The sequence below is a fragment of the Stylophora pistillata genome, chromosome 12 (genome assembly GCF_964205215.1).
Source record: "Stylophora pistillata chromosome 12, jaStyPist1.2, whole genome shotgun sequence".
NCBI classification, from domain to species: domain Eukaryota; kingdom Metazoa; phylum Cnidaria; class Anthozoa; order Scleractinia; family Pocilloporidae; genus Stylophora; species Stylophora pistillata.
Genome location: NC_142530.1, coordinates 11,467,296 through 11,481,042, shown reverse-complemented (window position 1 = coordinate 11,481,042; position 13,747 = coordinate 11,467,296). Strand labels below are relative to the sequence as shown.

At 37.2% G+C, this 13,747-nt stretch overlaps 1 protein-coding gene across 8 annotated transcripts in view; it reads right to left on the bottom strand.

Annotated features, from left to right (window-relative positions):
• The window catches only part of LOC111331048 (transcriptional repressor NF-X1), a 37,707-nt gene extending 23,973 nt beyond the window's left edge, over nt 1-13,734 (bottom strand). Inside the window, exons 1-11 of one of the 8 annotated variants that reach the window (XR_015994149.1) lie at nt 13,458-13,733; nt 11,841-12,021; nt 10,094-11,156; nt 8,935-9,015; nt 7,448-7,498; nt 6,392-6,449; nt 3,815-3,886; nt 3,423-3,526; nt 2,519-2,554; nt 1,696-1,740; nt 464-530 (exon numbers count right to left, since the gene is read on the bottom strand). Coding sequence is in view for 5 of the 8 variants with exons in the window: in XM_088741593.1 (XP_088597719.1) it covers nt 464-530; nt 1,696-1,740; nt 2,519-2,554; nt 3,423-3,526; nt 3,815-3,886; nt 6,392-6,449; nt 7,448-7,498; nt 8,935-9,015; nt 10,094-11,156; nt 11,841-11,891 (1,628 nt within the window). In the remaining 3 variants the exon portion in view is untranslated. Of the gene's footprint in view, nt 1-463; nt 531-1,695; nt 1,741-2,518; nt 2,555-3,422; nt 3,527-3,814; nt 3,887-6,391; nt 6,450-7,447; nt 7,499-8,934; nt 9,016-10,093; nt 11,157-11,840; nt 12,022-13,457 lie in introns of all 8 variants that reach the window. The other 7 variants (XR_015994148.1, XR_015994147.1, XM_088741593.1 and 4 more) reach the window with 7 other exon arrangements.
• Between the last annotated feature and the right edge of the window lie 13 nt (nt 13,735-13,747).

The window sequence follows — 13,747 nt, the reverse complement described above, 5'->3', positions numbered from 1 at the left end:
TCTTACGCTTCTTTCGTGCTTAGCAACCTCCCACATGCATCCATAACTCAATAGTGTACGCTGTGGTGTTTACCATTTGTTAAATACTCTGAGTTTACTTTAGACAATAGGCAGCATTATGCAGTTCAAACCTTGCAATCTTGGAAGTGACTACATCGTGAGATAAACATTGATAGTTTATGTAGGAGAGGTATTTTCTTTTTTGAATGACAAACAATCAGGACAACTTATGAAAGTTGGAATCATGTATGCTGGTATTGAGCATCCCATGAACTAAATCTCAGCTTGGAATGAGGAAATACAACATTTTTTATTTTCCATGCTTTATAAACAGCAGCATAAAGCTTCATACTCCTGCTCTGTAGGCATGGCTGGGTTCAACCTTTTTCCAAGGTTTTATTTTCCCTACTTTTAAAAAGAACTGTCAAGTTATAAATTAAATGAATTATTACTTAATTTGTACCTTAAGCACTTCTCTTGACAAGAGAAACATCCTGATTTTCCTTCTAGGTCCTCATTGCCAGGTTCTCCTATAGTATTAGAACAAAAATAAAAACTCATCCAACAAAGCTGTAAAGGGTAAGGCAAGGTGAACACCTATCTAAGAAAGACAACTAGCAGTTTTTAACAGTCTACGGTCAGTTGAGAAGTGCCCCTAAATGGACAAGCAGGTGCTGGAAAATAACAGCAAAAATAAAAAAAACAACAACATTTGGGGAAGCTAAATGAATATCACAGCTCTCCACTTTGTACTCCTTAAACCTCTGAGCCTAGTCTGATTTCAGATTTGTTTACCACCAAAAGTTGGGGGAGAAAGCATATATCACAGGTTGCACTTACTACTCTCAACCTTTTTGCTTGAATGAGCTACCTGTAGTAAGTTTATGTCTTCCTTTATAAATATTTCTTCTTGGGTTCACCGTATGTTTTAGAAGTAGAATTTTTTTTTTTTTTTTTCAGACAGAAACAGAATGTCACAAACTGCACTCAACTTTCATAATTCTTTTGTTTAAAACTTTATTAAATCTGGTAAAGCAGTCTGAATCCAGTCCGAGGATGAATACTTGTGATCATACAGGTGGGGTGGGACCTTAATAATTATGTTGGTTACAATGACTTGTACATCATGACCTTTCCGTAACCTGAGCTAAATTAGAATGAAATCAGTCACCTCATTTGTCAGAAGTTGATAGAAATAATTCAGCTTGTAAAATTTAAAATATTTATCAAGAAAATAACAACTCTTGAAAAAACTTTACCCCTTTAACTCTCAGAAATAATGAACATGAAACTTCTCCCTATAACATTCATACTGTATCCAGCAAACTCATCACGTCAAAGTTGTTATCCTGATCTAATTCCAAATTTTCATAATTTCATTTATAAGGAAATAATTATGTGGCAGGTAGAAGGGAGAACTAACAATCAGATCTCCTGAGTTAAAGGGTAAAACAAAACAAATTTACAAGAATTAAAAGAAATGCTTCTAAATGGCAGCATACACAGTTTCCATTTGAGCAAATTTCACCTAGTACAGAACCTTAGGTTGCTCTTTAAAATCCTAAAATGCACAGGTTGTAAGTTTTTATTCATGGTCTTTACTGTTTGAGACTTATTTGGTTCTGGACCACACAGTATGTATCCTTTAATGCAATGCAAAAGGAATGACAAAGAACTCTTCACTAAAATCCTTACCTGTTCCACAAAGAGCCTCCCGATGTTGTTTTCCACAATAACAGACTTTATGAGAAAACAGACAAAAACTGGTAATATCAGAAGCAATGGGAGTGCAGGAATAGATGAAAACAGTGATGATACCATGGATGGTAACAGCACTAAAGATAACAATAATGATAATAATGATAATAATAAACATATTACAACCAAAACTTATACACTGATTATTTTGAAGCTTCAACACTTCCTCCCTTTCCGTACCTTGCAGGTTGGAAATTTGAACCTTGCCTGAGTGGGGTGGGGCATTTGAACCAGAAGCATCAAGTCTTACCAGTGTACTACAAATGTTTTAATGAAGGAATTTAAAGGAAAAAGTAATAGTCTGCTTAAATTGGCTTAGAGGACCCATTTTTCACTTCATAAAATGATACTAAGTCTTAGAAGCAAAACCCAACAGCAGCACCAAACACTAATACCTGTCTTTGCTAAATTCTACAACATTTTATATAATAGCTGATCACACAAAGAATAATTCAATATTGGGTGGGGCATTTGAATGCAATTTTGGCAAATGCCTAGGGGCTGCCCTGGGGGGAATGATGAAGCTTCAAATTGAACAACACATTAGCTGATGGCTATATATCTTAAACAATGTAAAGTATATTAGTGCATGATAAGTTAGGGGTCCCCATCAGTTTCAGTTTTTCACACATCCATTAGTCTTAAGGCTAAAATAAATATTTAAGTGGAATTCTAACCAACATAGAATTGACCTTGAACACAATTACATCATATCTGTTTAAGCCTTGTAACTTTTCTCAACTTTACCATAACTACTTACTCTGTTGCACAACGATTTTACAGTCTTCACAGGGACCTACAAAAGAGATTATTCATCATACAATAAATTAGAGACAATCTGCCATTATACTAAGGCTCCAACAGAAGTAACATGAAGTACTTGACTGCCTCATCTTAGTTCAAGAAGTTATTCTCACTTTTTTCTTTTGTAACAGACAACATTAGATGTTACTATTCTTCAACACCACTCAAAGTTTTGCATAAGGGCTTCTACTTTGGCCAAAACAAATTAGTACCTCCATGGAGCAGGGTAAAATGCTTTTTAACATTATTTTGGTAAACACCGCAGTGAATACTACTGAGTTATGGATGCATGTGGGAGTTTGCAAAGCACAAATTAAAACAAGAAGCATAAGAGTCCCATGAGGTAATAGGAGTGAGTGACTCTAGCTTCTTGAGTGCTTAGCAAACCTACCAAGTGCATCCATAACTCAATAGTGACGTTTACCATTTTGTATTATATCATAACATTGATACATTGTAGCAAAAGAGTTTTCTTTCATTTAACAAATCTTACGTAAACAGAACAGAAAACTAGTCTTTGCATTTGCTCATGTCAGCAGCATACACCCATGGTGGATGCTGAATTGACCAATCAGAGCGCACACTTTACTTTTCAGTTGGTTATGTTACAACAACATATAGCATTCCTTTGTAAGACAACCATAATGTACTAAAACAGTTACCACTTCGATACCTTTTTTTCATAACTTCCTATAGATACTGGTATGTTGAAAAAGACAAGGCACATAAAAGTAAGCATAAAATGAAACTCTAAAAAAATAACTGAAGAATATTGCCTGAAAGTTTTTCCTAAAAGCTGTATTGAGCTGCTTTCACTGGACATTGATTCTGACTATAATTATCCCACCATAAGCAGATACCTTGGTGACAAATTCTTGTGCACCTGTGGGTGAGACAGTTCAGAATTTTGCTGCAGACTTGGTCACACAGTATGACAGTCGCTTGACCACACCTAATGTGATTCCTGTTCCATTTTTAAGGGAATTACATGCACATTCTAAAATCATTCTGATACAACATCAACAATTCAAGACTTCAAATCAGTTACATAACAAGCACACATTGTTCACAGGTAGATATCCAAATGAATTACTCAGTCTATGCTCACTGAACCAACAAAGTGACTAAACTTCTAGGTCACTTTACACAGAAATGTATACAGCCAGAGAGGTGTAACTATGGGAAAACTTTTCTCGTCTAGATAATATCGATTATTTTAATAAAAAGAATTCAGTCATGAACATGAGGATACTTTGTTTTTCCACAGGAACAAGCTTTCGTTATCATCACAGGGCAAGAAGGACAGGGTCCTGGATGACAGAGCCTGCAATCAAACCAACATTTACAAAGTTAGTCTTAAGACTTGTTTCTTGAGAGTCATTATGCTAACTTTACGGGACATCCATTAAAATCTGAAGAATGGTGTAATGAGTCTTGAATCAAAAACTATTCCACTCTGTTTCACTTCCTGCCATTAAAATATTGATGAGTTAAGGCGCTATTAAATATCTCTGAATCAAATGTAAACATGACAAACATTTGTTTGTCAGACATATATCTTTTTCCAGATCAGGTACCAAATGGACTTGGACTACAGGTTCCTTGATTACAATGAAGAAAGTGCACACTGAAAGAGCATGAAAAAAACATTCCAAAGCATCTGCATCTTCCTGATGCATTTTCTGCACTTTGGACTTAAACTGAAAGAAAGCAGGGCTGAGAAGTCACGTTTATCAATGAATTGCCAGTTTGATGTTCAAACATGCAGAAATGCAGTACTTGCAGCATGATTCAATCGTGTTGATTGAACATTGACACACATTGTCATCAGTTATTCTTATACATCTGTAGAAACCCTATTAACCCTTTAACTCCCATGAGTGACCAAGACAGAATTCCTCCTTACAATATCAATGTAATATCAAGTAGACAAGTGATGAGGATACAGAACAATATCAAAAAGGGAATTATTAGTTGATCCAAATTCTCTGAACCAAAATCATAAGAATTGCATTGTAGATAGTAAGGAGAATTACTAATCAAATCTTGGGAGTGAAAAAGTTAAGACAATAGTCAATCAGCAAAAACCTTCCAGCAGGCACAGTATGAAGCAAAGCTTTCAACAGAAGGCATAAAGTGCCATGATTGAGGAAAGAGATACACTGTGGTGATTTTGATTTAAAGGCCATGGTAAATACTGGTCTTATCATGTTTGACACATTGCTTTATTGCATAACTTTAACCCATTAATGGCCGCAGCTTTTGTGGAAAACTGTGTTTTGAAGCTAGTCCAGCAGATTTCGGGTCACTGTTGGGGTTTTAAAAGCTCTAACTTACCAAAAACCACTTGACAGCTCGTGCACTCGACGGCCTTTCGATCCAAATGCAAAATGGCGGCCTGAAAATCTCAGGCACGCGCAGAGAGCAAAATTTCGACATAGTTTTTGGGTTGAAAAGTCACGCCCCACTTACGACTTCTACTTTTCTCTCTTTCTCCTGCCCTTTTTTTCTCCTCTCCTTGCCTAAAGTTTCTCCTCACTTGCTGGAAATTGAGCAGGCTTCATTTTGGTGTAGAGATTTTTCAGAAACTACTCATTATTTTCAAAGCACATGCTCAGAAAGGTAGGTGGGTAGTGAAACACGATCTTCGTGCAGATTTTCCAGTCAAAGTGACACGGTTTTTTGGCTATTTCTCCAATCTCCTCCACTCAATTGCGCTCATTCTGGTATCGTCTGCAAGATATTTTCAACCCGTTCAAGTACATGCTCGAATTCGTGCTCCAGAGTTAAAATTGATGATGTCACAGGGCGTAGAAAGGGTGTGGGTCCCCATGGGCGCATACGGGCGCACTGGACGTTAATGGGTTAACTGTGTCATATGAGCTAATGTTTTAATTTTTTTTGGTTTTCTTTCAAGAGAGTCAAGTTACTTTTCTACATTAAATATAAGAGGTTCCAAAAGAAGATGAAAGCACCTTGAGAATCTCTCTGGTCAATTCATTTTTATTAGAAAAAGATCTACGATTTCCAAACCACTCACTAAAAAATAGGCATTTTTACTAAAATCAAAGCAAAATTAATGATAGGTGATCAAAATTCAAACATGATCCCTTTTCTCACTTTATCCTTGCTATTTATCAATCAGCCCATTCTTACGAGTCCTAAGTCCTTAGTAAGTACTGTATGTTGTTTTTGCCCATTAGATAGGAACAAATAAATGCTTGATGCAATCACATGCTTTAACCCTCTAATGGAAATTTTTAACTCTTTTGCCTCTTGCGAATGCTCAAGTGGGCTTTTGCTAGCAGCAGCAACATTTCTGTTTAGCAGTTGTAGATCTTTGAGGGGTATTTGCATATCCTCCCTGAGTATCCCAATCGCAGAAAGCAATGATAAAGACTGAAGTATCATGAAAAGTGCATTCCATAGCATCTGCTTCTTTTTTTAACCAGAAGGCCATATACATTTTTGTAATTTGAACCATTATTAAAATTCAGCCATTAATTCTTGAGAATTCAATGAAATTTATTGTCAAGTTGTGACACTACTGTACCGCAATATTTTTTTATGACTGTGATTATCACTTTTCTTGAAAATAATTAGATTTTGTTGATGGAATACACAATACCTCATTAACTTAATGGTTCGGTTTGAATTGATTAATGCATAGTCAGGTTAGATTCTGCTTTATTGGATGTAAGGTGATGACTTTCCTTTCAATTAACCATTTTGTTAGCCATAGAAAAAACAACTAAATTAAATAGATGATCTGACCATTCATTTTTTAACATTTACAGGAAAAGAGATTAATTGAAGACAAATTACTTACTGATTACAGCGATGTTGGCAAAGTGAATCTCTCTGTTTTCCACATATTTCTCCACAACCTGAAAAACAAAGGAGGACACCAACTATTAAAGGGTAGACTGGCTACTCATTCCATGAAAGAGACAACAGGCATGACTACTAGTCTCTGGGCATTAAACATTATGAACCCCCGATAGCTTATATGTTACAACAATCTCAGCTCTCAAAAATAATTATTTTTTCATCTACTGTTACAGCAAGAACTGTAAAAAAGTTATCTCTTGGATTTTACTAGGTATAATTAGCTGATCCAAATTACAAATTGCTCTCTTTTCAAAGACAAGATTTATCTTGGATTACACAAAATGATCAGTTTAAAGTGACTTTTTCATTCTTTGAAATATGATGAGCTCAACCATACTGTGTTATTTGGTAAGCAAACCTCAATGAAATTTGCAAGCAAGCAAAAACTAGGTAAAGTTCATTGGACCACAGCAGTGAATAAATAAACACAGCTGTAAGAACACAGCTGTAAGAAACACAAGACAATTGATGAATATTCAGTGCAGTTTAAGCAACAGTTCTATAGCAAATACAATGCCCACTGAAATAAAGAATGACCATTCCACAATGGAGAAATCAATCAGCTACCTTATACATACTAATTAGGCAGATGCATCTACTATTAGACCTATATGGTTCCTCCATTAAGACTAGTTGCACCTGGTCAAGGGCTACACTTATATCACTTATATAGTTTTTTGCATATATTTTCATCTTTGAACTGCACTGTATTCCCCAAAGCTTCCAGCTGAGTTCAATCATTAACTAACCACACTTTCTATCAGTGTACCACCTGATAAACCATGCTGAATACTGGGGGAACGCAAGGCAAGTTTGTAAACCATGAGGCCCAGCCGCGTGGTTTACAAACTTTTTTAGCATTTTTCAGTTTTTCTTTGGCACACACTGCCTAACCACCCTCCTTGTGACTCCTTTATTACAATCTGTTCTAAAAATGAAAACAATTCTGAACGCTTCATGCACAATAACTAATACTTACTGAACTAATACTTACTGTGAGGTGTCAACCCTTCATGACGTCTCCACTCAGGAGCAACAACTTTCCCTATTCATTGACAGGTATGATCTAAATTAATTGTTTTCTATGACTCAGACTGATACGAGATGAAAAAATGGGCCATTAAAGGCCATTGCTAAAATTCAGCATCTTGAAACTACATAATATCCATATTGAGTTGTCTTTGATTTTTGACAAATTGACACACCAGAGTCGAATCCAGCATTAACATATCGGAAGATGAGGGGCATGAGTTATGAGTGATAATGAGTAGCACACTACACCAGAAGCACACTACACCAGTAGCACACTACATCAGTAGCACACTACACCAGTAGCACACTACACCAGTAGCACACTACATCAGTAGCACACTACATCAGTAGCACACTACATCAGTAGCACACTACACCAGTAGCACACTACACCGGTAGCACACTACACCGGTAGCACACTACACCGGTAGCACACTACACCGGTAGCACACTACACCGGTAGCACACTACACCGGTAGCACACTACACCGGTAGCACACTACACCGGTAGCACACTACACCGGTAGCACACTACACCAGTAGCACACTACATCAGTAGCACACTACACCAGTAGCACACTACATCAGTAGCACACTACACCAGAGGTCAAATCCTGCATTAACATACTGGAAGTTGAGAAGCATGAGCAAGGTATGAAAACGAGTAGCATGGTATCAGAAATAGACAACATGAACCTTCCATGCTGTTAAAGCATGAAACAGCAGGAAGTCCATTGTCAGAATATTATAAACAATAAAGATGAACTTTCTTCATTCTTACAGTGTTAAATTGGGGCATTAATTGTTGACAAATCGACACAATTTGCACGGGTCGACTCAACTCAATATTAGTAAAGTTTGATTTGACTGGAATCAAATCAACAACATCTTCAACCCCCATTTGGAGCCACTTTCTGAGAATTTTCTTTGTGTCTAGCAAATCAACTTCTGGTATGATGGGTTGACTTTAACTGAGACACGTTGTTCAATTTGAGACAATTGAGTTGACTCAACAACATCTTCGATCCCCCTTCATAGCCACTTGCAGAATATTTTCTGTGTCTTACAAAACAACTTGCTGTAGGATGGGTCTACTTTCACAGAGACAAGTTGTGTGATTTGAGTCAAATTGAATCAAATCAACAACACCTTCAACCCCCCTTCATAGCCACTGTGGAATATTTTCTAAATGTCTTTCAACTCAACTTTCTGTGTGATGGGTCAACTTTAACTGGGACAAGTTGTTTGATTTGAGTCAATTCCACAACACCTTCCAGGCCCTTTGGTAGTTACTAGTGGAAAATTTTCTAAGTGTCTTGCAAATTGACTTCCGCTATGTGTTTCCATCTCACAAGAGATTCACAAAACTGCTTCAAGTGACAAATTGCAACAGTTTGGGTGTATTGGACAAACCTCTGAAAGTAAATGAAAATGACAGAAACTCCATACCACAAAAGCATTTGTAGACAGTTGGAATCTCCTGAGTAATATTTTGACAGCCTGGACATCGCCAACCACCAATTTCATCACCTAAAGTAAAGTTACATGGAATTATAATAAAAGTAAATTCTGAAGGACTTAAAGTAATGTGTTGGAAGGTAAATAGTAGTATTTTCAATTGATGATTCCACTATGCACTTAGAGCTGAACATTTTACCTGAAGCATTTGTTTACAAGTCAAGTAACTGGACAAACGTGTTTCTCAAGCTTTTTGGCTGGCAGTTGCAATCAAGTGTTCAAAGGATAATTTATCAAAACTGTCTCTACATTCCGTCTTCATCATTCAGTAAGAGAATATTTTGTTTAAGTTCTAACAAAAGAACTGCCCAGAAAGCTAGTTCCAAACTACTGTCTCACAAAAAAAAAGTCAAAACAAAAAACAAAAAACTGCATGCCAAAATTCAGTTAGTATAAAACCCACATGAATGGTACAGCTCAAGGATTACAGGACTTAGCAGACTAGTACAATATGCACATCAGATGCATATAAATTATGTCTGTTGACAATACTAGTTGTGATTTCTTTAGATTTCCTTTCAAAAACTTTTTTCTAAACATATATTTTCTGCTGGTATACAGAGTTTACAGTTCATTAACAGTTTGTTTCATTGTTGATTCTATTCACTGTAGGTCACACATTATTTGGGGCGTCTCCCCTGGGTATTCCAGATTGGTGCGGTTTCAGTATTTATAGACGGTTCAGTGTGATTTAGTCCTCTCACTCTCGCTTTTCACACTGACATCGAAGTTGTAGCCCTACCCGCCCGCCCTTGTCAGTTTTCGTTATTTTCATCATTAAAGGCGCTTACATCAAATGGTTTTCTGACAGTCAAAATGCTTGTAGAGTTATCCAAGTTGGAAGCATGAGGAAAGATATACACGTACGTTATAGCCCTTAAGAATTTTCAGTTTTGCATTGATAATGAAATCAAATTGGAAGTACAATGATTCCCCGAACTAAGCTTGATAGGGCAGACTTCATTAGTCGTATTATTGATGTAGATAATTGGCAAATCACAACTTCCTTTTTTGAATTCCTGGATTATACTTGGGGGTACAGCACACTTTCAAAACTGAGATTCCTTTTCACATGTGACATTTGACATACCTTCTGGAAGTGTAGCCACCGAGGATTTTGCCCACTTTCTCACACAGCCCAAGTGAAACAAATGATAACAACTACAACAGCTCCACACTGCAGCACTGCATCGAATCCTTTCACAGCAAACCATACATTCATATGTCTCATTCCTCAGCTGTTCTATCAAAACACTGGCTTGAGATGACTGAAGTGGATTGAGATAACTGAGTGTTCGAAGAACTTCTTCCTTCTGTTTTTTGTAGTCCCTTATATTGCCTCTCTTTCCTGTCGGCCTTACAAAAGTCACTCCCTTTTGTCCCTTCTGGCTACCATCTGGAATGTCAAGTTTGTTGGATCTGTATTTATGTTCACTGCAATTAAAATAAGGCTGCCCTACAGAGCTTAGGAAGTCCATATTGGTGGAAATCTTGGATTTATGGAAATCTCTTTCTTGCATAGCAAGGTCATCATGGAATTCTTGACTATCATAACATATAGGTGTAAATTCACTGTTGCCACTGGGATATCCTCTAAGTCCTCTTGTACCTAATGAGTTATTTCTTTTGCTTCCTTTTCCCCTTGACTTGTCCATTGAAATTTTAACAGTTTTTCCTCTAGTTCTCGAGGAGCCATTAGCCATGTCTTTTTTTGGGGGGGTGGCTGTTTGTTTTCTTCCTAAGGCCTCTGCCTTTATCTTGGTGGGTTGGTAACACACCCCTTGTTGTGATTCTGGCACAGCATCTTGCTCTCCAAACAATTCCTCTTTCTCATCATGATCAATTTGCTTCATTGTACATCGGGCTTTGTCTTCAAGCTGGCAGCCCTGGTCATCCTTACTTGATGCGTATTTCTGGTCATTACCATGTGGACCACTGTATCCTAGTGAGCTACCAGTACCAGGAGAGTGCCGACCTTGTGCGGATGCAAGCCTCCTATTGTTATTAGAAATTCTTCCTCTACTTGCGGCTCGTCCTTTACCATGCTTTCTTACTGACTGTGGTGTCCTGCCTCGTTTCTCTCCATCACCTTCAGTACTTGCCATTACATCATCAGAGCCTGTAGATACACCCTCTTCTGACATAGTAAAATCCTGTTTTTAATAAATATAAATGGTAGGGAAATACGAAGAACAAATTAGATCATAGCACTTAAGACCAACTTTCAAAGCATGTGGTTCAGGTTATTATGTATACAAGTCCATGTCTGACTAATTGTAACAAATCCTATTTGGTTATTGTCTGGGACCTTGAACTCAGGAAGAAAACTTGATTTGAAATCATAGGATGAGATTAGTTAGTTTGGTGCAAGTGATCAGTACCAGTAGTCAAACTTGAAAATCTGACCCACTGCACAACTTGAATTTCTGTTCATTTCAAAGGATTTCTTATTCATAATGAAAATAATATCACTAGGGTTCCAAGGTCAACATTCTCAAGGCGCCAATTGGCAATTTTGGATGTAATGGAGCAGCCAACCTTCACCCTACCTCTATGTTTCCAAAAGGTATGTTTAGGTAATCCCATGACTTTGAATGCACCGGGTCAGCAGGTTTATGCAAATATTTGCCTCAGACACAAAACTTAATATATTGATCTTGTACAAACTAGTTTTGTTTTTTTTCTTTACAACACTATTCCAATATCAAAACAAAACAAGTAAGCTGTTAAGGATACAGCTGCCCTTCAAGGGCCAATTTTTTTTTCATTTCAAACTAAGCATTATCATTTTAACTATAGTTCCAAAAAAATGTAGGCAAAATATTGAAAGGCCATACTTCCAAACTAAATTCTTTGGCCCACCAAAGTATGAATAGCCATGCAGTCATAATATGTCAACATAAATGACTCCCACAGGGTTTCTTGTGGTAAGACATCCTGGTCTTTGAATTTCAATCACATACACCTCTTCTGATTTTAATGGCACACTGAGATCTTTGCTATCTGTCTGCATTAAAACTAGAATATGAATGGAGAAAGATAGAAAGGAGAAGAGTCCATCAATGAAAGTAAAAAAGAAGCCTGGCTGGCAGGACGAGAGGTAATGAAAGTTGATGCCCAATGGCAAAAGAAATTGGTTTAAGCAGTCTTCTCTAGCAACCATCAAGTTTTGCCGTGGCATGCTTAAGCTGTTTTTAAGTTGAAAAAAGGAGTTGAAATTAAAATTTCTGTTAAGCCAAATTGAACTAAAGGTGTGTCACTAGTACCTTTGTAACTGTTTGATAGTTTACTGCAAAATACATGACTTTGTTTGCTGAGACTCTGAAGGACTATGTTTCTATTTGCCGTCCGCCCTTTAATTTTTTCAGAGTATTGAGATACCTTGACATAAATGGTCACCCAAAGATATGAGCTGTTAGGAAAACTTTGGAAGCAAAATAAACCCATTTCGTTTTTACACAAAATTGATGTGCCTTCTTTGAACAAATTAATAGGGAGCATGACCTTTAAGGATTGCCTTGAAATTTAGTCCGAGAGACACCAAGATAGTAACCTAAATGACCGTGTGGGGAAATCCGTTTTACAAAATGGATCTCCAGCAATGGCCTCCGACATGATGCATATTGGTGAAATAATTTTGATCAGCAAACTTGACAGATAAATTGCAAAGCAACCAATACAAATACTGAAAAATGCCCTTAGGATTTAAATTGCACAGAAGATTTAATTGTGTGCTTAGATTTGATATGCAATTAATTCACTCAAAGAAACCATCGTCCATTTCAAATTGTTGCATCCCGTAAGGTTTACAATTAGAAGAAGCTACAGTGAAATAGTTTTTTTCCATAGAGTGAATTTCATAGCTTTTCTATTGATATATAGTTAATGGCTGTTATGCTTCAAATAGCAAAGTTTTTTTGGAGGGGGGGGGGGGAAGCGACTCGCGATGCTTGGTCAAATGGTATCCTAGCTGAGAGAAATGCGAAATGTTTCAAACAACACCGCCTGAGGAAGGACACTAAGAATTTCAAGGAGAAAATAGTGTCACTCAAAACCCTAGGTTTTCAAAGGAAACTATAAACCAAGGGTCGTATTCCTAGGGCAAGTGAAAGGGTTATAGAATCGAACCTGACCTCTGTGCTGAGATAATTTGAGAAAACTAATTCGTGGAGTTGAGAATTTTAAGGAATTCCGTCTCACATTAAATACCAGGGTTCTCTCCTCGTGTACCGGTTCACAAGAGCCGGTACAAAAGACCGAACAATACACAACAGCTAACCAATGACTCCTAAACAAAGAAAGAACAATGGTAATTCCCTTGTGAACCGGTACACCAGGACAGAAGCAATATCACGCCATTCCTGGCAATTGCCACCTTTACTAATAGCTTATTAGCTGAGCACTGCAAATTTAAAATTAACTACTATATCGGCAGGTACGAAAAAAATCGTTACCTCTCGTTTCCTTCCTCTTTCCATACACATAAGCAGTTAATCGTGGGGTGGTAATCTCCCTTTCGAATCACATGGTTTCAATTTTAAAGATTGAAAATAGTAATAGCAACCAAAAGTATCAAGAAGTTTCGGCGTTTCGGGTCTCACCAATTGTTTCAACAAGGTTTCACACCGAGGTTTCGCCGGTAGTTTCTTCTTAACTTTACGATCTCACCGATTTCACCATCATACGAAATCTCTATGAAATGGATATGAAATGTTTAGTGAGCAGGTAGTCAGCAGAAGTCATA